Here is a 24,419-nt window from a genome sequence, read left to right as displayed (position 1 = left end):
CATTTAATTTATCAAGAAGCTTCTCAAACTTTCTCTTTTGTGATATTCGTATGCTCTTGATGCCATCTTTCATTGTGATTTTGTTAGAAGTTGCCTGCCACTTAGCTAGTTTTATTACATCCTTCCAGTCCTTACATATTCCGGAGGGTAGTAATACCAGCTTTATATAAATAAGTCAGGGTTTATGCACATTTTATTGTTTGTTGTTTTCTCTCCAATCTTCTGTCATGTTAGATATTGTTGTAGTCACAGATTTTAAAATCTGATCTATTATAGAGGCTATAATAACAAAACTGTTTCCTTAACGTTTCTTTAAAGAGGATTTCCTAGTAATAGAACAAGACTGTGTCTAAATTTTACCTCATGTGATTTTGATTTATAGTGTACATAGAAATCTTTTTTTTTCTGTGCATATATTGTGTTTAATCCTTATATGACAACATCTTACCTGCGTAGAATTTATGTGTCTTATTTTTGTCTACTATTTAACTGGACATTGCCATTTGTAGAGCAACCAGTGCTCAATAACAGCTACCCTCTCACACTTCGACCACACAGAGAAAAGAAGCACTCTCATTAATGATCACAATAATCCTGAGCAGCAAATAGAGCTTTATCTGTCAGTTCCAAGAAAAAAAACTATCTGAAATAATTTGTGTAATATAGAGATAATGAGAGATTAGTGCATCTGTTCCAAAGAGCCTGACCTTCAAAACATTAGCTCTGCAAGATTCAAGCACCATGGTGTAACGCTGCTATGAAAGGCAAGTTTGTTTTACTTTTGTATTTTATGATCTTCATCCATGAGCTAATATATATTGAAATCTCTGGAAAGATGTAGTACTACTTGGTATGAGTTATAGAGACTAAAATTACTGTAAAAGGCGTGTTTGTGTTTAACCAAAAGTAAGTCCAGGACCATGAAAATAAGGTTTGTTAATTATATTTTAATATTGTGCCATGTACTTTCACGAGCCATCTTTTTGTATGCCATCTGCAAGTAAATTTGGAATTTGAAATCTGTGGTTCAGATTGGCTGATTGACTATTGCAGATTTTCATGTTTGTTATTATGATGTGCAATTTTCTGCTGCCCTTTCTCATTTTCTTTTGTGCTGATGTTGATATGCAATTTTTGTTTTCCAGATTATTTTTAAATGAGTGTCATTTCTTCATCTGTAGTAGGTTTGTCAGTGCCCTCGATATTAATACAGCAAGAAAATTTAATGCTCAGTCTTAGCCTCTGTTTTTGAATAATTTATGGAGAGGAAAATGGCCTATTAAATAGTTCAGAAGTAGTGAAATAAGCTTTATATTGTACTATATTTTTTGTTACTAGCATATATGGAAAAACGTTTGTGAATATTGTATTAGTTCAAGACAAGTGCATTTGATCCTTAAACTTATTAATATGCATGCACTGTTGCATTAAAAACTGTATTTCAGGTAACTTTGTGATTTAGTTGGAATAACAGTTTGTAAGTATTTTCACTTCAGAAATAACTAGAAGTTTGGGAGGGAGTCAGTTTTTTCTGTAGACATAGGCTGTATTAGCACTGTTTCATATTTTTTCCTGTTTTCTCCTCGCTTGAAAGGGCTTTAAAATTTTGTAAACACTCGCTGTCTGCTTATATTTGTTGACTGTAATTCAGATGCTCTCAAATACTAATTTATAAAAAATGGCTAATTCTCCCTTGTGCTTATATTTTTCTTAGCTTTTTATCATGTTTGTAACAGATTAATTATATGACAAATCTATTATAAAACAAACTAACAGTCACAATAAAAAAATATTGCTTTGTAATAAAAATTTAGTGTAATTTACCAGGGAAAACACAGAACAACTCTTCCCATATTGGTGTGCCTTGTGTCTGTTGACTGTTGTTTCATCTGCTTTCCCTTTGAGAAAGGCAAGTGCTTCCTTGTTAAGCAAGGTTTGTAACCCAGAGAGGAGAATAAGTGGCCATAGGGACCTGCAAAAATAGCCTGGAATCATTTTTTATGGCAAAATGCAAGGTGTTACAGAAAATCCTGCTGTCTCACATTGCTCCCTACCTTGCCCAGATATTAAAGCAATAGTGATGCTGTTACGGTTTTTTTGTGCTGGTGTCTCTCTGTGGCACGGTTGAACTGTTACATCTTGTCAGTACGGTTTTCCTCAGTGCATATTTGATAATGGACATAAACCAGCAATACTGGATGCAAACCTTGGCATTTCATAGCAGAGTTGTGCCAGAGCATTCATTTGGGAAGTTTGGCTGAACGATCTGTCTCTAAACTAAGTCTTCATGTGCAGTTGTCCACTTTCGATAATATAAACTCAAAGGGAACAATTATACGTTACAGTTATGCAGTGTTTATGAAGCACAGATCCGCTGCCCAAGTCCATAGGTGCTTTTATGTGCTGATTGATGTAACGAATGCAAATCAGTCTGAATGTAATGCCACAAACAGCTGTTTTAAAACAGAAACATTCAGTGACTGTCACTACTTACCTGTTTGAACTACTACTGTGAGTAAAAAGCTGATTCAAAAGATAAATTTTGCCCCGGGACCACCATTAGCAGGACTTGAACTCTAGCTGACCAAAAGAAGGAGCCTCTCCTGAGTTTTTAGCTTCCCTTGTGACAGGCTGACCTCAAAAGTGAGATGTATGTCTGTATGTCATCACAATGTAGCTGGCTTGGGACTTTAGGTAGTCACATTTTAAGAGAAATTCAAAAGCAAAGTAAACCTTAGCACAGTACTTTGGCTGAAGAAGAACATGGCTGTATTTTACTGTAGCTGAAACTTCAGTGGGATCACTGATGGTGATACAAGGGGCAGCAGTGCAAAGAAGGTTGCAAAAAGAAAGTGTAAAATTTTGTTTAAATTTGTATAAAGTTTAAAGGAAAGTTTGTTTGAGGTGTGGTGCTTTGGAGGCTGCCCAGAAAAATTTACTTTGTAGAGAGCATGAGGCTAATATTTCAGGATGTAGTGGTGAAGAAACAAGCCAAGTTTTTGGTCAGCCTTTCTGTTACAGATCCAGAAGAGAAAGTCAAACAGTTTTAATCCTGTAAAGGGGGTTTGATCATACAAGTAAGAAATATAAGTGATGCCTTAAGACCCTTTTAGTTTCTTATTTTTCTAATTTTGTAAGCTTTATAAGTTTTATAAGAAGTAGAAGGAGCAGCCCTTGTTTCCTCACCCTTTAGCATCCTTTAGTTAACACATTCCTCAACCCTCTTACCCCATTCCATGCACCCCATATCAATCTTACCCCTGAATTCAGTAGAATTATTTAGTCTTCTGTCAAGGCAAGGCCTATGCTGTTTAGAGAACACTCATATCTTGGCCTGAACAACAGAACACAGTCAAGAACTAGGTGACCGTGTACCCTTTGTGCTCTGAGGATGATGAGAATGATGAAGGGGTGGTCCCAAAAAGTCCCCAGACTCAATTCCCAGGAGGTGGACCAGAGCAAAGGCAATGGGTTGGAAACACTTGGGATTGGTCAACCAGTGTTATAAAAATGTAACATCTCAGGCACAGCCAGCGTGCATCCTGTAACATCTATGCCTTAGCACAAATTAAACCCTTTCCTTATTTCACCCTCAATTAACTGCTCCTGAGTTTTTTCCTTAGCACCAGCTGAGCTGGCATCATAAGGAATGATTTTTCCTGCAACTAGGAGGAGTGTAAAGGAAGAAAGGCTGTGACTGAAGTCAGGGATTTCGGGTTTTTTTTATATTTCAGCTTTAAACTTCTTTTGAGTTTCCCTGAGCAAGAACCTGAGTGGAGGGAACTTCTGTACACTTGACACGAGTGCAGCACTTTTGTGTAAAACTGCTCAACATGGCAGGCTGGTCCTGAAGCCTTTGCCATGCACATGCTGAAGGCACATCTTGCAGGGTGACATGCATCCAAAATCAGCTTCTCATTCCTACCATGGCATTGTACTTATTTTTGGAAGACAAATCTTTCTATTTAATTGTATTCTGCTTTTTTAGTGTAACATGCACTATGAGAGAATTGAATACCATACAGCTATGTATTTTTGAAAAAGGTGATAAGCAAGCCTCTCTGTGGTTTTCTGAGCATCATTTCTAAATATATCAAGAAGATACAGACTACTTCAACCATTGCACTAAATAGGAAATCTATGCCTAAGCAATGAAAATAGGTGGACATCTCAGCATAGAAGCAGCATAAGATATACTTTGTCACTACTGCAGAGGACTTTGAGTTTGTCACCTCTACAATATTTGCAATCATAAATCTTGTTATCTGTTTATTAGCTGTAATGAACAACATAATTTGTGGCATTTTTCTCCTTAATCACTTTAAATAATCAGAACTTTACCATAATTTGAACATCTACCAGACAGACATTTATTGTGCACATTTTAATTTTTTTCCCTGTTATAATCCTGTTTGAAATAGTTCTCTTATTTTTGCTTGACAAATGCTGAGTCATTTCCTTTCTTTTTTCTGTCTTTTATCACCCTGATATCAAAATTCACTATGTACATTAGGTTGGGTACCTCCTTTCTTTGTGAGAGCAAGTGAGAGAAAGCACACTGGTCCTGCACATTGGTCCCTACAGTTTTGAATGCCAAGTTGATAAAGGTGTGTTAAATTGATTGATTCTTAAACAATGCAAAAGGAAAGCATAATACATTTTCAGAATAGAGCATTAGAAAAACTAAAACACTTGACGTGGAAACACATATGGCAAAGTTTGTTTCCTCAAAAGGAAGTTCAAAGATGAAAGGAGTAATTGAAAAATGAAATTCTACTCTTAAAATGCACATGGGCACTTCAGAGACAGTGAAACTTTAACTCTGTTTTGCTCAAGTCCCTCTAGGGCAGTAACATCATTTAGACTTTTCTGTAGCATAACTGTAATTTAGTAGCTAATGCTAATTTGATGCTTTCTCAGGTTTACAATGTTTCAGGTGTGTTTGTACCAAAATTCATGCAAAATGAGTCAAAATCATCAGAACAGAGAAACGTGTTTCTGTGTTTATCTAACTCTCCTCATCAAGTTCCAAACAGCAGCATTAAAAAAATGCATCTACCAACGTTGCCAAGAATATTTTGAGCTCTTCTCTGCTTGCACACACTGCAGACTGAATTTTTTAACCTTTTGGCAATAAATTATGAAGTGCTAGCTGGCAGGTAGTTCAGTACTTTTTTTCACTGCAAGGCCTTATAATGTAATCACAGTTGTAAAAGGAACTTGTGAGTGAAGCAACTTGATCATTCCTCGCTGTGCTGCGGTGCCAAGTGGTTACAGGATAAGGAGGGAGAGGCAACGCCAGGACCCCAAAGATTTATTCTACCCAGAAACAGCACAGGTTATTTAAACAAAGGTGAAGCTGCTTTAGTTGCTGGCTGCTTGTTAAGGATTATATCATAGCTAATGTTTAATTTTGCTTAAACTGAAGGTAAGCCTGGATTTTCTGTGTGTTATTGTGGTGAGCCTACTCCTGAGTCTGATTTTTCGCAATGTACGATAGTCTGTGGTTAGAACTTTGCAATGCTACAGTCACTAAGGAAAACCGGAGTCGCTGTGATTCTTTGATCTGATACATTAGAAATGATCTCTTAAAGGCAGGTTAGTAACATTTTTAAAGGGAAATGTGATACCTGCCTGGGACGTGCTGGTAGTGGTAAAATGAAACTTGAAGGGCTTGAAAGTTACAGTCAGAGCACATCAAACTACAGAAGAGATAGAGCAATTTCAGATCAATTCACAGATTGGTAATTGTGACAAAAAGGAAGGGACTGTTTCTGAAGCTGCAATGTCTCCTGATTAGTATGCTGTGCCATTAAATTAGGGTTGAGCTATTCAGAAACTTTTTAACTGTACAGAAAGGCAAGTAACATCTTTTTACTAGAAGATACTTTGGCACCAGTGGTTTTGAGAGTGTTTAAATTTACAGTTCAATTTACAGGGTTTTTTCAGAGATTGTTAAAATAATTAGACTTTGGATTGCCATTTTGTAGAGTACATAGGTCTCAGGAAACTTTGTGAAGATGCACAGTAGTAGTGAGTTTTTATCAGTGATGTCTTATAAATTGTCTCATTGGTGATATCATCTTGTAAAATATTTTCTTTTAGTAGTCATACTGTCATTCTATGTTTTTAATAATAAATACTGAAGTATTTGTAATTGTGAAGACTTACTTAAAAACAGCCTCAAATTGACTAAAATTGTTATGGCTGCCTATATCCAAAAAAGTCATCAAGTTACTTAAATATGTATACATTTCTAATGAAATGAAATGCTGGTTTAGTTTATCTGAAGGATCGTCTCAATTTTTTTTCTGCATTGCATTTTGTTTCCCCTCCTGTATGAACTGCAAGCTGTGTCCCAGCACCCTTTCATTGGACAAATGTTATTTCTATACTACATGTCAGTTCTCTTCTAAGGGTTGACTGGTAATAAACAATTCTTATAGGGCTGTGTTTTTATGGAAAAATGTTACTGTTGAAGAGCAAACAGCTCTTCTAAGCTTCTTATTTTCTTCTGCCTCATGTTCTCCTCCAGTCTCACAAAAAAAGCAAAGAGTGTACGAGAAAGTGAGTGCTTGATATTTTATAAACTGTTCATGTAGTAAATAATTTACTGGAAACATGACTTTGTTGTTTTACTAATTGAACGTCACTGATAGAGGCATTAAGAGTTAAAGAACATGGCACGTAGACCTATTATCAGTTTCACTGACATGTTCTGCTTTTATATAGTTCTTTGTATATATGTGAACAAGATAATTAATATGCTTTAATTTCTGTATGTTTATGAAGCACGCTTAGCACAATCCCAGCAGTAAAAACTCATTGCTGTATATCATCTTTGATTGCCTCATTTTGGCTGACACAGTGGCTCTTTTCTCTTTATTGCAAGTATGTGAACAAAACTATTAATCTTTATAAAGTAATTTCAGAAGCCATAACTGATCTTTTTCTGACCAGATAACCCTTGTTTTTCCTTAAAATACATGTGTCCTAGTTAGACACAGGTTTTCTTCCCTGACATGAAAAAATCATAAGTATCAGGATAAACATAAAAAAACACATGCTTGTTTTTACATTTCTTGGGGGGGCGGTTGTGGGTTTGTTTTGGGGTTTTTTAATGAAATGTGTCTAAGACCATCTTTTCTACAGGAGATATGATTTGTAAAAGGAGTTGCTCAAAGTTTTGAGGCCATTGTCAGGTAGTAAACAATGGTCTGATTTTCCAGTTCTTGTTTACTTTTGTTTTGAGCATGGACATATTCCTGTCATTTGTTCTCAAATTGCTACTTCAGCTTCATGCAAGTCACTAGGAGCTGTTGGATAAGTAAAATTACTTTCCTTTGAAATCTAAAACTGTTAAGAGTCTGAGTCTGCAAGTTTTCTTTTCAGTGAAAAGTACATTCAAAAGCCGAGATTCTGCTGTATGCTGGCTAAAATGCCATCAAATCATTAATATAACCATTAATAGCACTTCACTGAAGTCTCCTTTTGTTAGGATTGGTGCTTTTTGTTCCTTTGCTCTATGTATGTCAGAAAAAATGTTGTGTGTATTAATGGACTAATTGCATTATCAATTTTTGTTATTTTCTGAAAATATTTATTGGGAATGAAAGTGGTTTACCAGATGAGTATGCCAACTTATAAATATAGCTGTGAGATAGTTTTTTTCCAAAATTCTGATAAAATTCTTCTCGATAAATTATCCCAGCTGAAAAGGTGAATATTCTTTCTAGAAGGTTTTGTTATTTATATTAATATAAATGTTGTTTGTGGATTTGTTTTAATAAATAGAAATCGGAAGAAGTACATGATAGTTTATATTTGGATTTTAAACCTCAGGATCTAACACTAAAGAATATAAACAGCATTCTCCTTTCTTTGATATGTTGTGTGATAGTTGGAAGAAACATTTAAAAGATCATTACTGCAATATTCCACGTCTTTTTATAAACAGCATTATGTTCAGAAGAGTCTAGCACAATACACAATACAAGGAAAATACAGGGGAGTGTTGCAGAATATAAAGTCTAGAAACATTTGTATTTAAATGTTATATTTTTTACTATTTATCTCTGTCCATAGTCACTATGTAGTTTCAGCCTTAGAGATCAATATGCTGCTGACTTCATATGAAAGATGTACACATATACAAAAAACAAATGCTCTTTGAACCATTTCTGCATTTATTTTTCCCTCTGTTTTGGGATTATAAGCCAAGGGGCACTTTGTCAGATATATGTAAATATATTTGTAAATATATTTTATTGTTGTTTAAAAGCACTACATGCAAAGTGAGAGGGATGCTGCAGAACTTGTAACTCAGCAGGTCTCCAAGCATTTCAGGTTGTAAAAATCACTAACACATCAGAAAGAACCAGAAGAAAATGTTCCCCTTGGCTTTTCTTTTTGTAGTTCTTTGAATTGAGGTTGACCCTAACTATTGCAGTTGGCATAACCTTGTTGGTATCTCACATAGTCATTGTGCAAACCAACCATATGGTCACAGTCCTGACAGGTTTCAGTCATAGCTGGCTCAAAGCTTTTAGGCTTTCTTTAGATGCATAAGCATACTTGATACCATGAATAATTTGACCTCGAGTCATGCAATGACACTGAGTATTATCATTCTTCTTATGATCTTTTTCATTGTGGATTTAGTAGTGGTATGTGCTTTGTTCTCTGGTGTGTTCTTTTGAAATTATCATGAATTTTCCATACCACATACCCAGGTGCTGCATGTGTGTAAAATTGCTTCTTTTTTTGGTGCTAACCAACTGGTTGCACTCATGTATGATTCTGGGCAATGCTCATTAAGGCACCTTTCCCTATAGGCAGTACACAAAGGGTCATGTCAGCATTTTCTTCTGCCCTACAGCAGTCTTTAACACTGTCCTATTGACTAAATTGCCAAGCTCATGTCCTTGCATATTCTCGTAGAAGATCTTCTCAGTATATCATAGCATAGGTATTGAACTTGAATATTTTATGAACCCGTATTGTTCATATAAAGACAGCATTCCAAAGATATATGCAAAGATATATGTTAGATTAAATATAATGCAAGATGAAAATAAAAGTTTAAAAAATGTAATATCAATATCAGGAGAAACACTGGTGGTTGTTTGGATCCTGTACTTCATTGTGCTGTCAAGGCAGGACTGGAAGTTGTACCCCAGAGTGAGTTCATGTTGCTGGGGTGCCTTTAGAAATAGCAGCAGTTCCCAAATCAGCCGTGTGCTAAGCACCTCCCTCCCAGAACTAGATTTTACTGAGAAGTTTGCAGAGGTACACTTACAAGATAAACTAGCTCTTTACTTTTTGTAATATAAGTGGACAAAAATGAGATGCATAAAACTTCCAAAACCTGTGCAACATGTATTTTGGTTCTTAGCCATGGGCAAAAGCAATTTCCTCTATGCCATAAACTCCTTGTTGTAGTTTATCATTCTGTTGGGTTACTTTTATGTAATATTTCTGATTGTACTGCAGAATATTAAGACTGAGATTATAAAATTAAATATATAGGAGGACTCTAGTTTTCCCAGGAAACATTGTGGGTATTAGTAGCAGTTATAAGAGGAGACAAAAGGATGCTTTTTAATCTTCAACCTGAGAAAAAATGTTGATGAGAAAAGAAAAAGAAGTAGAACCAGTGCTGTAAGACAGAGAGCAGTGACGTGAAAAGTGTTTGGAAAAAGACAATCTGTTATTTGCAGCACAGTGAGACAAGGTTTTGAACTTGCTTATGGCCATGCCCAAGAATTCCTGCTGCATGGTCTGTGCCTTTAAAATCTGTGGAGCAAAATGTGTTCAAGCACCAATATTGATGTTATCCATGACAATGTAACATTAGTCTTAAAAAAAAAAAATCCACTTGCTATTTTCAATCTCTACTGTGGCTCAAAGCTAAAATATTCATTTTTGTAATCTAGCCAATGGATATGTTTTATAGTGATTATTTTTATGATGATGTTCATTATGTTGTCCCAACAGCCTGGCTCTAATCCCTAAGTTTCAGCACCCACCATGTTTTCTAGGGGGTCCAGAACAATATCTCTTTACCGATTTGTGCCATGCTGGTCTTGTAGCTAACTCTAGAACCTCATAATTTCCCTTTCCTGAGCCCTGAATACTCACAAGCAACCTTATTCAGCTGAACACATTTCAGGTTCTACCATATTAAATCCTTCCGGTTATGCTGCCTGATCTGGCTGGCTCCAGAAAAGAAGACGGGGGTAAACCACATAATCTCACATACTTTCTAGGAGCAGATGGAAACAGAAACACTTTCAGACAGGTCTTGGCAAGACAGAGAGAGAGAAAAAACAATATTGGTGGGTAAATGCATGTTTACAGAAAGTGTGAATCCTAGTTTGGAGTACAATGCTCTGTATGGGTTATACTTTCTAGGCTGCCTTTTGATTAATTTTTGATGCTCAGCCTAGCTTTTAGTGTTGGTATGCTGAACACACTCTCTGTTTTAAAAGAGAAAGTTCAGGACAAAACGTAGCATTTGGTTTTCTACATATGGAGTCACTGAAGCTCCAGCAAATACCTTCCACACCAGCACTGTGTAAGAGTGGAACCTGGTCTGCCTGGTGTACCTTGCCAACCCTACTCTCCATCCTATTTAGCAGCACTGAATAATGTGTTTTCAGCTAACCAAGGACTGGGAATTTGGATGAGTTGTGGTGGTCCACAGGAAAACCTCAGAGCTGTTGGCCTCAGAAGGGAGTAAAGGATCTGTGGAAGTAGCTGATCTCTTCCACTCAGAGGCATTTGTTTCTCTGTTTCTGGGTGGCCGTAGATAAACAACCCTCATCCAGAAAGCATAAGAGTGAAACCACAGCCTCTTTCACTGTGGTCATGTCCCCTCTGAGCCCAATATACAAACTCTTTCCTTTTTGCTGTGGCCATGTTTTCTATTTCTCTGCTAGCTCCAAAGAGGTTACTCTGGTAGCTGCATGGTGTGATTTCTTCTTGCCCTCCACAGCTCTGCAAACCAAAAGAGCAAGGGCCAGCTCTTCTCCACAGCATGTTTAAACACCCTGAGCAATGGGCAGACCATGTGGGTGCTATCAAAGACTTGAATTTTATGTGATAAGAGGTCACGATCTGTCAGTTTCAAACATCAACAATGTCCCAGTTAAAGAGGGAGGTGAAAAACCTTTAAGAGCAATTCAGTCTCCACAGCAGATGGAGATGGAAGAAGCATTCGCTGTTTCAGATATTCCTCTGAGCAGATGATGAAAAGGAAGTATAGACTTTGCAAAGAGCAAGTGAAGGAGCACCAAAATGAAGAGGCAAATGCAGAAGAATGTTTTTGCATGTACTTACATGAAACTTTGTCAAATTTACTACTTTCTGAGAGAAAGTAATGGTACCCATGAATTTTGAGTACCCATTTTGAACTAAATGAAAAAGAACAAGATACTGAATTTGAAGACAACACACATTATTACATCATATGGAGACTTTGGTGAAAGTAATTTAGTTAAAGATTGTTCAGAATGACTGTCATCATCTAGAAGTATAATTTCCGCCATGAAACAGCAGAATTCATTGTAGATCAGCCATAATCTGAAAAGGACCTGTAAAGGACTGGAAGCTCTCTTGCTCAAGGGAAATATGAAACCTTCCAGGTGGAAATCAAATTGTGTTTTAAAGAATGTGTGATAGAAGCTTTTCCAAATGGAAATTCCCCAAGATTTTACATTACTTTCTAGTGTTCAATTGCAAGCCTAGATTGTGACTACCCAGAAGGGTTGTGGAGTCTCCCTTACTGGAGATATTCAAGAACTGTCTGGATGCAACCCTGTGCCATGTGCTCTAGGAAGACCCTGCTTGAGCAGGGATGTTGGACCAGATGACCCACATGTGGTCCCATCCAGCTTTAACTATTCTTTGATCTCCCAAACATATTCTCCAAGAGTTATTTCTGCTTAGGAAGCACTGAGCTCATAAGTTCTATAAAGTTCACTGTTTACTTTGAAGATGCTTTGTGGTGAAAAGTAAGATTTTGCCAAGTCAGAGCACGCTATTATATTTTTGATACTAAGTATCTTAGTACTTAATATTTTTCTGTGGAATGCATGAAGGATTTTTTCCATCTTTTTTTTCTATGAGAGTTGTAACTTCTTTTGCCATCACCCAACTAATTAACAAGGTGTCTAGAAGCACATTACTGAGTATGTGGTTAGCAGACACTATCAGAACTGTCTACATTCCAACTGTGCAAATATTATTAAAAAGATATCAAGTTTCTAACAGTTTGCACTAATGAAGACCTTCAGGTTGCAGCTCTTTTAAAGAGAAGCTATTTCCAGTTTGCAACCAGGGAAGAGAGATTGCTTTTTCAATCAGAATAGTCTTTTTATGATATTAAATAGTAATGATTAAGTCAGATCACTGTTAGTGAGGGGAAACTGCAAGGAAAGGCTTTGCTCTAAGTTGTCATTCTAACTGTCGCTTCTTTTTCTCTGCTTTCAGAGGGTGGCAGCAAGAAGCTAAAGAGCACAATACAGAGAAGCACAGAAACAGGAATGGCAGCAGAGATGAGAAGTCGTATGGTTCGACAGCCAAGTCGGGAATCCACTGACGGCAGCATAAATAGTTATAGCTCTGAGGGCAAGTAAGTGGCATTAAAAATATGAGTAATGTAGGTGAAGTTTCTAATGAGGGAGAAGTTTCTTTCCCAAGTTACTTGGGATGTCCCAAGCTCTAGCTGAAGGGGATGGCTCTGTGTACAGATTCTTCCTCTTGAAACATTTGAAAAATTGCAATATTTTAGGCACATAAGATAAATTTCTTGGAAATGGAAATCAAGAGAGGATTCCTTAAGAATTCTTATTTTCTGGCATCCAGTGAGGCATTTTGTTCATCAAAAGACAACTAAATTCAGACTGCATTATTCAAAGCAAAACATAGGGGTACTTTTTTTAAAGTTATGTTTGGATTACCTCAAACTTCTTAAACTTCAGACATCATATGTGAATCCCTGTGATATGAAACTGTTCAGTAATACTATATACAAAGAAAGTTTAGTTTGGAGTTGGTCCAAGTCTCTTATTGAGAATTGTAAACGCAAATTCCAGCTGCCCCATCAGCTAAGTCAGGCAGACAGCTGTGGGGAATGGGGCAGCTGTTTTCATTCACTGCAAAACAACTCAATATGTAGGAAAGGAGAACAAAGGCAGTTCTGACATGAAAGAGTGCATGAATACTCCAGCCTCCTCACAGTTCTCAGTGGGACTCTGCTGTGTGTACCAATGCACAGTGGTCACTAGGGAATTCTTAGAAGATGACTCCCCATGGAAAGGGAAAATGGCGGTAAGCAAATGCACTCTATAGACTTGGAAACAAAATGAGAGATTTGGACTTATTTGGCTTCATCTTTTTAAATGCTTACTGCGTTACCACTCTTCTGCCCAGAGAAGTTGTGGATTGGCTCATCATTGGAAGTATTCACCACCAGTTTGGATGGGGCTTTGAGTCACCTGATCTAGTGAAAGACGTCCTTGAGCATTGCAGGGGCATCAAAACTAGATGATTTTTAAGGTCCCTTCCAACCCTAACCATCCTGTGATTCTGTGACAATGCTAAGAATTTTAAGAGCCATGTAAGAAAAACAGGCTACATCATGAATAATTCAAAATCAAATCAGATAAGGCTCGAGCTAAGAATAAGGGACTGGTTTTCACCATTATGATTCCTTGATAGGGCATTACTTTTACCCTTTCAACACTCCATCCTGACATCCTCCTTCCTCTCTATGACTGTAAGGCATCAGTCTCTCGCCTCAGTAACAAAGGGCCCAATAAACTGGACCCTGCTAAGGAGGAGCTGTAGGAGCCTGTTTTCCTGATTAGCAGTGGAGGGGAGAGGTGGGAGCCCAGCACTAAGGGTGAGGAAATTTTTAGGGGAACAGCTAAATCTTCTGTTCCACCTCCATTGTGTGTAAACAGATTTGTCAAGGCTAGGGCTGCCAAGGTCCGGATCTGGAGGTCACAGCAGGCATCTAGAGGACAAAAAGGTAGAGCCTTAAACTGTTGATTTCAGAATCAGCTTCTGAGTAAGGCAGTGAGGAGAGCAAGCCTGGTAAGTAAACGGAGTGCTTGCTTTTTACTGGGACATATTGCAGGCTAGGTGTGCATAGTGGGACATAGTTTGAAAATTGTCCTTTAGAACTAGGCACATCTTCAAGCTATCATAAGTTGGTAGTCACACTATCTGCATTTCATGTCTCCTCAGCACCTGTGCCTGCTCCCCATCTCTTGCTGCATTAGCATCAGCTCTGCCTCTGATAATTCTCCTTACCTCTCAGATCTCTCATGCAATAGCTCTCTTCACATCTGACTGTGTTTGTCCTGCTTCTTTGATCCACTCTTTTGGCACCCTAACTTTTCACTCTTTTTGGTTTGATAGAGTACCAGTTCTTCTGGTTGATTCCTGATTCTCAGTATACCTCAGCCTTATTTCATGACTCCAAACCCACTTTGTACTTGACCTTAGCCTTAAGGATTGTTCTCCCTGAGCTCCACATCTCTTATTCCAGTCTCTGGCAAGACTAAAGAAACAGTGAGGTCAGTGAAGTGAAAACACCACTGATATCTAATGGTGACTCTGAAGGGAAACCTGGAAGAATGGGCCAAAGGAGGCAGACAACAAAACTCAGGTGAAAAAATTAAATATATCTTGCTGCAATGAGAGAAGAGAAACATTCCTTAAACAGCACACAATGCCATAGACAAAAGGGATGCCAGAGGGCTCTGTTCAGTGGGGTGCTGCACTTTGTGGCTTAGAAAACCTCTCTGAAGTCTTCTGTTTTTCTATGATTCTGTGATTTAGCTATGGATCAAATCCTCAGTTGCTTTCAAATTTGTATGAGTTCCATAGAATAATGTTAGTTTACAGCAGCTCTGGGTTTAGACCACAGGAAAGAAGAAAGTTAAATGGTAAGAAAGATGACCAATAAAAGAAGTTTCTACTGTTTAATTACTTCCCCCACATGCATCACTGGCTTATTTGTAGAACATGACTTCGACACAATCTCAGTGGAGGGGAAGCCACACAGCTCTGTTACATAATCAGAGTGCAGGCACTGTCCCAGCTGATCCTAAAATCATCTCCCTCTCTCCCTCCTCTAGGCTTGTTTTTTAACATTAGAAGGGTCAGCTTTAACTTCCGATGTTATGTCTGGTGTGACCATTGAGTCAGCTTTTGACAGCACCTTGTATTCAGAATAGTGGGGCTGTTTGCAACATTTTTTTCTCTCTTGTTTTGTCTGAAGTTCATTCTTGACATTAGTGTTGGGAGATAACGATGACAATTAGGAAGTGCTTAAGTTAAGTTTGCACAGGTTTCTTGTCCTTCCTGGTGTGTGTGACCCTGGCTTTACTTCCAGGATCACATAATTTATTGACAGTAACATTCCTCATGCTGCATTTCTTAAGACCAATCAGATATGTAGCTCAGCTATCCCTACAGTAGGTACCCCAGGTACTTGCTTGGCCCTTAACTGGAGTTTAATGAACTAGAATAAATATACATTAAGATGAGTGTGTACTTCTCAACCTTCATTATTATATGTATAGCTGGACATGTCTCAAGTGAATATTTTCAATGTTAGTCATCATGTGGCAAAATGTGATACATCTTGGGAAAAAAGCCAAAGAAACAAGCAAGAAACTTTTCATAGCAGAAGCAAGAGTGAAAGGATAATGACACTGGGGTGAGAAGCAGATTGCATCTTGTCAGAAGGGCTGGGCTTGAAGCTGCATCTCAAGGTTAGGTGAATGCTCTAAGTGGTGGGCTGATGGTTGAACTGGAGACCTTGAGATTCTTTTCCTCCTCCATCTAAAGAAACCTTATTTAAAAAAAAAAAAGAGAGATTTTAAAACTAAACTTTTGGAAAAACAGAGTTTTCTAATGAGAAGGACTGTGCTGAGGAAATGGTATGAGAATGTGTCAGGGGAGGTTTAGGTTGGATATTAGGAAAAGGTTCTTCACCCAGAGGGTGGTTGGGCACTGGAACAGGCTCCCCAGGAAAGTGGTCACAGCACCAAGCCTGACAGAGTTCAAAAAGCATTTGGACAATAATCTTGGGTGCATGATGTGACTCTTTGGCATGATCCTGTGCAGGGCCAGGAGTTGAACTTTGATGATTCTTGTGGGTCCCTTCCAACTCAATATATTCTATGATTCTATGATATTTTCTGGCCAATTTTTGTCACAGACAGTCTATATGTTTATGCAGGCATAGTAAGAGCAGTTAGTCTTCAAGAGAGAAATGGGCTTTTTCTGTGCAACTTATGGGTTTGTGAAGAGTTTTCAGTGTGAATTGAATGGCTGGAGCACATGAGCCTGATGTGAAGAAATCAAAGCTTTTCACACTACATGTTTTTATTAGGAAGTTTTTTTTATTATTTATTGCAGTCTATTAGGGAATTTCCTTTGAAGTAGAAGCAGATATAGAGTGATGGATGGCCTGCTGGGTAAGATGTTATCTAGACTTAGTTCAAAGTGTGTTCCTTTATTCCTCATAACTGTGATGAGGAAGTCAAAGCTGCGTCTTCCCACCATGGGTCATTCTTTCTCTCCTTCTCTTTTTTGTTTGTTTGTTTCTCTTGTTATTGTTTGAAGACTCTGTCTCTAATAAAAATATAGTGGAGACTCTGGAATATAAGAAAGTAGCTTGGAAAAGCAGATATAGCGTCATAGAATAGTTTGAGTTGGAAGGGACCTGTAAAGATCTAGTCCAACCCCTCTGCCCTCAGCAGGCATATCTTCAACTGCACCAGGTTGCTTAAAGCCCCATCTAATCTGGCCTTGAATGTTTCCATATAATCTGTGCCTATATATGTGTTCAGTTTCTTTCTAGAAAGAGGGGTAGGTACCAACTGTAGATCCAGTTTGTCTACCAGAATATTTTGGCTAGGCAGTGGTATGAGATTTAACTCTAATCACAACTAGTACTACCTACCAGTTTACTGCTTCATTAAACAGCTGCAGCAATCAGATTAATTTAGTGTATACATCTGGTTTTCCTGTTTGCTCTAACTGATGCAGGTGTGGTTTGGATCTAAGTCAGTCAAACATTCAAAAATGAAGGACAGGCTATTAAATTTCTTGAAGCTTTTATGTTTTCTCATACAAGGTCGCTCACAGTTTATTCACTTGTCAGACTCTTCACTGCTCCTGAAGAACTGCTTAGCAAGACCTGTTTTATGGACTATTTTGGGTCCCTGTGCAGAATTTCACTACACTGCTTAGGAGTCCATGGGAAACAACTCATTCCTGGTGGTGCAGAATTGTGGTTGTGCATCCTGAGCTGCTTGCCTTGTATCAGTAGTACTTTTGAGGTAAATACTGTAGGACAATAGAAATGAATCCTGATCTTATGCTTAACTAGCTTTTATTTTGTTTCAGCTTAATATTTCCTGGAGTACGGCTGGGCGCTGACAGTCAGTTTAGTGATTTCCTCGATGGACTTGGACCTGCACAGTTAGTAGGCCGACAAACACTGGCAACCCCTGCCATGGGTAAGAATAATATGTTCTCCTCTGTTAAAGGGCTAATAAGACAATTAACTAAGGCACACACAGCCAGACTACTGCACCAAAAAGACTTTTACAAAGTGTCTTCTTTCACTGTAAACATGAAGGTCCTATATGCAGTCACTGGTGTTTCTAGCATGCTAGCATCAAAAATGGGGTGAGAAACAGTATTTGCTCCATTTAAGGTGTTGGCTATCTTATTTGCCATTTGAATATAGGGGTTTTACTTCCCAGTCAGAATTATTTTGGCTTCTCCAAAAGTGGCTTGCTGCAAAATCTCAGCTGTCCAGAATTTATATTCGCTTGACACAGATTATATTGCATGTGACAGAGGGTTTCTGGCCAAACTGCATTTTTCCAAGTTCATCTAATCCCAGAATGTGAAACTTCTGCCCACATTTGCAATGCCTATTTATTGGTTGCTGATAAAGCCAGTGTTTGCCATGAGAGACACAAAGTCCTTTTCTACAACTGCTGCCTGGGGCTACCTGTGGTCTTCTCTATGTTACAACCCTGTCCGTAGTTTCCTATAGTAGCATTAGCTGTATCTTCATATGAACAGAGTGGGAGTTGTACAAAGAGTGCAACAGTACAGGGCTGTGCAGGTCTGTGTAAGTATCTTCGGAGAGGCTTGGGGTTTTTTGTTGTTGTTGTTTTTTGCTTATATATGAGCAATTCTTAGACATGCTTTAGGATGCTGAGTGAGGAGTCCTTGATCCACTAGTTTAATAATACTTCTCCTGCTGGAAATTATAAATGGCCAATGCTTCAGTAAACTGTCTTAGGAAAATCAGTTATAGGAAGGGCTACTGAGACACATATGAAAAAGGAGAGAGAAACAGAAAGAAAAATTATGGAAGAGAGTTTTTTCTTCCCAACTCATTAGAAGAAGGAAAACTATCCTAAGAATGCTCTGAGTACCCTCAAAGGCAAGACTTGCTGTATAAATCCAAATGACTGCTACTAAAGCATTAATAATTACCAAATTTATTAAATCAATATTTTTATTGTTATTTTGAAAGAAAATATATTTGTGAGATTGTTTGTCCAATAAATATCTAAGTGGCTTTATTGGTATGAATGTAAGGGTCTAGATTTCTTCCGTCTCTTTATTTTAATCTTGTTTTTTGACTAAAGATTTTTCTGCAGATAACTTGAGTAATACATTTATTTTAATTTCTTAGAACTATTTTATTTACTAAAGGTTCAAGTTTTGCCTGTCCCAAAAACACTTCATCATGCTTTTTAACAATTTTCAGAATATCTTCTCTGTGGTATGCTTTCACAAGTGACAACTTGAAAATGTTTGTATTATTGCTCCCCCTTCTGGTTCCCTGACGCATGTTTTATTTTGAATATGTGATACAGAGATGTGCTCTTAAAAAAGACTTGTTGGAATTTTCCTCACCTATTTTTAGTGTAACACAGAGCTATGTTTATTCAAGCAAAGTTTGATTGATAAAAAAATTTTCCCTGCTGCTCTGTCATGCTTCACATACCAAGGTGTAAATACTACTTTAATATGCTGTTAGAGAAACATGAAATCTCACGCCCAGTTAATTTCAAAATGCTGTTTCTCTAAATCCAGACCTCAATTTCTATAGTTGGAGACTATCTGTTCATGAGTTTGTTTTTTTAGACGATCAGAGTTTACATGTCAAATATATACATACTCGTGTTTCATGGATGTAGTTCGTTTATTTGCCCAAGTGTCACATAGCTACCTGTGTCATACTGTTCATTTTTTATTCTAAGTGGCCTGTTAGATTTCTACCCAGCTGATTCCATGATATATGAAACCACAGAGATATAATGCCTTGAGCATCAGCTCATAGTTGACTTCCCTTGTATTTTGTTGATCTAGATCAGAACAGTGCTTGGTCTCAGACTAAGCAGTATACATTTTTTTCTGCAGGAAATGTCGTTTGTCAAAACTCAGGCAGGAAAATGAGTTTGACTATTTAGAAACAAAAGCAGTTTATTTTTTTAACATACTGCAATATTTTATTCGCACCAAAAATGGGTGTGTGGAATATTGATAAAAACAGGAACATTGTCACTCATATGCTTGTTGCAGACTTTTGAAGGAAAAACACCTCTTTTGGTCTGGTAAAAACTGTACACCAAGAGAGGGCACCCTCCTCCCTAAGTATATATCATTTAGTCCTTGGTTAAGGATGGAGAAGTTAAAGGAATCAGGGGGAGAGGCAACAAGCACAATAAGGCGGAAGAATAATATCAAGCTAGTCTTTCTGTTTCTCACTCTTATACCCTATTTCCTGAGCTGTACTGCTTCTCTAAAATGTGTACTTCCTTTTTCTTCCTCTCAGGTGACATCCAGATTGGAATGGTAGATAAAAAAGGCCAGTTAGAAGTAGAAGTCATTAGAGCCCGTGGCCTCACACAAAAACCTGGCTCCAAATCTACCCCAGGTATGGAAAAAGATAGACAATATATGAACAGAAAACAACAATATGAAATACACTAATGAACTGGGGATTGGAGATTTTTTGAGCTCCTTGTTAGCTGTCACTACATTTGCATTTGTTTGGTTTGCTTTTCAAAAAGGAGTGTGTGCGTGGATGTATCCTTGCTACCAGTGTACCACCTCACATCTGCCAGTTGCATGTCACTTTTCAAGGAATGACTTTCAGCAACTCAACATCTGTTCTGGAAGGAGCATTTGCAGAAATATTTCTGTGTATCTTAGGCAAGTCATATATCTAAGAGGGGCTTTGTCAATGTAGATGATGTACTTTGTGTTTGTTCTCCATGAAAAGAGATGAAGAATGGATGAAAGTGCTTTGAACAAACAAATTAACAAACCCACATGCCAGGGTCTTCTGTACACAACTGTGCTTCAAGAAGACAGCAGCTTGTGCTAGTGTTAGTGTCAATAATTTGTATAATGAATGAGATTTAATATTGTATCATTTTATAAGGACATTTGTTGAAGTTCGTTATTTATAGAAATCTCTATTAGAGGAGATATAGAATCAATACCACAAAGACTGCTTACTGTAACAACTGTAACAGTTGTTTTAGATAACATTTAGCCAAAATGGTACTTTGCAACTTCTTTAGGAGCTGAAGATGAACTAGCAATTAATGTCTGTGTTATTGGAGTGGTGTAGTTTTAAATATTTCTTTTGTTTTGAACTATCTCTGACCTCTAAGCATAATAGAGACTCCAGAATAGCTGTCAGTGACGGTTATTTCCTGGAAAAATAAAGTATTTTTAAAATTACAGACATGAAGTGTAATTGTTGTTAGTAACATCTTACATCATTATATTCAAAGTTTATAAAAATTAAATTGATTTCTTATGGCCCATGTAATTGATTTTATGAATATAATTATATTCAGATTATACAATTGTGAAGATACAGTGAAGATAACATTTGTCATTTTCTTTCCACTCAGTTTCCTTTTAAGGCATTTGTCTTGCATCTCAGATGTGCACTGTAAGTCCAAATATAACATTCATAATATTCTGTTTGCAGCTCCATATGTCAAAGTGTATTTACTGGAAAATGGAGCATGTATAGCTAAGAAGAAGACAAGAATTGCAAGGAAGACCCTTGATCCTTTGTACCAACAGACACTGGTTTTTGAAGAAAGTCCACAGGGTAAAGTCCTTCAGGTCAGTTGCTTCTTAATCCCATTTTAGGCTGTCATTTGGAGAAGCACTTGCATGTTTACTTAAACTTAACCAGTATGTGTAAACCCATTCCAACTCATAAGCATTTAATTTTATAAATACCAGCAAACACCAGCTTGTGGTTTCAGGCTTGCAAAATGTCTGACTATATGAGACATTTCTCTTTTGTTGCCTCTTACACCTGTCATAAGGTCTTCCCACAAAAGGGAAGCAATCATTCACCCTTGAGAGTAACATTTTCCTTATCCTACACATAACAGGAGTGCACATATAAGCACAGGTATAAGTACATAATCCCATATAAACACAGATTTGGGGACAATGCTGAACCTTAATTTTATGTTCTTCCAGGTAATAGTCTGGGGAGACTATGGCCGAATGGATCACAAATGCTTCATGGGAGTTGCCCAGATCCTTCTGGAGGAACTAGATCTGTCCAGTGTGGTAATAGGCTGGTATAAATTATTTCCACCTTCATCGCTAGTGGATCCAACACTGACTCCCCTGACACGCAGGGCTTCACAGTCATCTCTGGAAAGTTCAACTGGGCCTCCCTGCATTAGATCGTAGTAGCAGGTGCTGTCTAATAAAAACATCACCCAGGATAACAATTGGAACCAGATATTCACATAATCAAAAAACACTGTTGGAGAGAGACAATCACTTCTGTTTTCACTTGTAGTAGTTATCCAAACATATGTCTGTTTGTTAAGAGATAGCTTAAATTGACAGAACAAAGATATATCACATATGGCTAATCTCTTAGCGGCTATCACTGATGCTTATAATGATCAAAAACAAAAAAGAAAAAAAAAGAAAAAAAAAAAGGGAGGGACTTTTAGATTTGATCTAAGTCAAAGGTGACCCAAACTGGAAGCTCTCACTCTGTTAACAATGTTGCATTTTTCACATTTTGACAGAGCCCTCAAGCAGTGTTACCTTCCTGGTGTTTCAACAGGTTTTCTGTACTTCACTTCCACCAGTTTTTTGCCACATGATTCTGCTAGTTTCGTAGAAGTCCTCACAATGCTAACAGAGACCCTTCCTTTCTTTTTCTAAACCAAACAAAAAAGGGCTGAAGCTTATCTCTGTAAGCATCGTTAAAATGTTCAACAGCCACAGTTACAATTCCAGCGAGTTCAAATCGTTTCTCAGTTCTGGTACTTACAAGTCTCTCGCATGGGAACCCAGAACAAATGACCAATCTTAGTTATCTTCCTAAAAATAAATAATCATCACAGTGCCACTTTTTCTTTGTAAAAAGCAGATATGTTTGCATTATATATATATAATAACTTTTATGTTTATGACGTTTTGCATGGAAGAATTTTGAAGAATTCTGCAACTACTGCTGGGGACTGGTATAAAGCAGCTTTAGTCTTAATTTTGACATTGAATATGTTACTGGTAATGCAATTTTCCTCCTAGAAATGGAGAGGAAATACTTACGTTTCTGTGTATAAATGTATATTTGACTTCCCAAAATGTTGACCAGGAATGAATTGAGCATATGACACTTTCAGCTGTACCCAGGCTTCTCTGATGTGTGTCGCTTCAGACGCACCTGTTTGCCCTGGATAGAGCATGGTATGAGTTGTTCAATGTTTCGCTGGAAATTCCAGTTGAAATATTCTGCACTTACTAATGTTTTTATCAAATTTTAGTTTACATTTCTTTGAGATTGATGCAAGCACAAGGCTTGATTTTTTAACGCAAGATATCTTACTTTTTGGAGAAAAAAAAAGAAAAGTCAAATTTCAATTTGCTTTTTATTCATTTGAGTTCTTCTTGGCCTTGAAATCCCTTGTGATATTCTGTATATGTGCGAAGAACTGCAGATTCCTGCAGGTGCATTGATATGTTTCCCCTCCTTTTACAGGCCATTCAATTTTGTGATCACAAAAATAGAGCAGCATGACTTGGAACTGTTCAAAGCTGCATGCACGTTTTGTAAAAAGAGATGACAAAGGTTATTTAATAATGTATGTTAGTTCCACATAGGCCAGCTTGTATGTTGCATGTACTTGTACAGTTTGCTCGTAATTACTATACTGAAGTAACCAAGAAATCTAAGCCATCCATTTTTCTTATAGACATTTTGCAGGTTTTAGCCAGGCTAGATATGTGGGTCTGGTGCTAAATGTCTATAGATGGACTTTATTTTTTACCCTATGGAAAACGTGATGTAGTACGGACCAAATTCCTTCTAATAACTATTTTGGTGTAGATTCCTACTGTGGGGCTGTAACACATGTAGAAACTGTGTACACACTAGGTTTTAATTCATAGACATACTGCCTGCACCAAGTGAACTATTTATTATTACTCAACACATGGGAATTATTCTGCCCATCTTTCCATAGGGCATAAATTGGTTACTGCTCGACCTGCTGAGCAGGAAGAACTCAAGCATTGGTGCACTACTACTAGATCCTGTTCTGTCTTAGTGGCCAAACACCAACTAGTTATAATTCAATAGTATCTTTCTATTTTGACCACTTGTCTTAACACTCCCCTGTGCTTTTAAATGAACTTCCAACTCATGTTATGTAAACATGTTTAATAAAATTTCCTTTTCATGTCCAGTGTAGTAGTTGTGCTCTCTGTATGTTCTAGGGTTCATCTGTGATTCTGCTTGCTGCAGGGCTGTGTGAAATGTGTAAGGAACAGTAAAATGATAAGTAATTTCTATGGTTCTTTTGATTGCTGTAATAGTATATGTTGAAATCTGGGGCCAAAAAATGAGACCTGGTGAAAGTCATGTTTGGTTGGCTTCCTTTTCCCTGAGAAAGGAGCCAAATTGTGCTCTCATTACTTGAAGCAGGCAAATTGAAGTAAAAAAAAAATTATCTGAATTACCATCTGGTGAAATCAAACCAGTTTGTTGTAGAGGAGCGATGCTGTGACTGCTTGCAGTAGGCCAGGAGGGCAATATGTATTAGAGCCAGACACCAGCTCTCCCTTTGCTGTGTGTTGAACCTTTGAGATGTGAGAACAGCTACTGATCTTTGGCACTTTTTAAAATACGCCCTATGTTGTTATGAACAAGGCTTTATAGACATTTACCTGAGAGCAGAATTTGGCACTAAATTTTACAAGAAAAGCAAAGGTTATGTACTTTGGTTGATTTTTAGTTTTCCATGTCTCACAGATACCTGATCACAATTAAAAAATAACATAAAGACAATACTGTCTCAATT

General features: G+C 37.5%; 1 protein-coding gene across 50 annotated transcripts in view; it reads left to right on the top strand.

The window, feature by feature from the left end:
• The window catches only part of RIMS1 (regulating synaptic membrane exocytosis 1), a 323,050-nt gene extending 299,142 nt beyond the window's left edge, over positions 1–23,908 (top strand). For all 50 annotated transcript variants that reach the window (XM_027697399.1, XM_027697558.1, XM_027697738.1 and 47 more), the window contains 5 exons: positions 12,493–12,634; positions 17,431–17,543; positions 19,889–19,990; positions 21,062–21,201; positions 21,571–23,908. In XM_027697399.1, the coding sequence (XP_027553200.1) occupies positions 12,493–12,634; positions 17,431–17,543; positions 19,889–19,990; positions 21,062–21,201; positions 21,571–21,789 (716 nt within the window). In that variant the 3' untranslated portion in view covers positions 21,790–23,908. The remainder of the gene's footprint in view (positions 1–12,492; positions 12,635–17,430; positions 17,544–19,888; positions 19,991–21,061; positions 21,202–21,570) is intronic.
• Positions 23,909–24,419: the final 511 nt, after the last annotated feature.

This window comes from Neopelma chrysocephalum, unplaced genomic scaffold (assembly GCF_003984885.1).
Source record: "Neopelma chrysocephalum unplaced genomic scaffold, ASM398488v2 Primary Assembly neopelma1_23b, whole genome shotgun sequence".
In the NCBI taxonomy this organism is placed as follows: Eukaryota; Metazoa; Chordata; class Aves; order Passeriformes; family Pipridae; genus Neopelma; species Neopelma chrysocephalum.
Note: the sequence above shows the minus strand (reverse complement) of the source record. Positions and strands in the feature narration are given on the sequence as shown.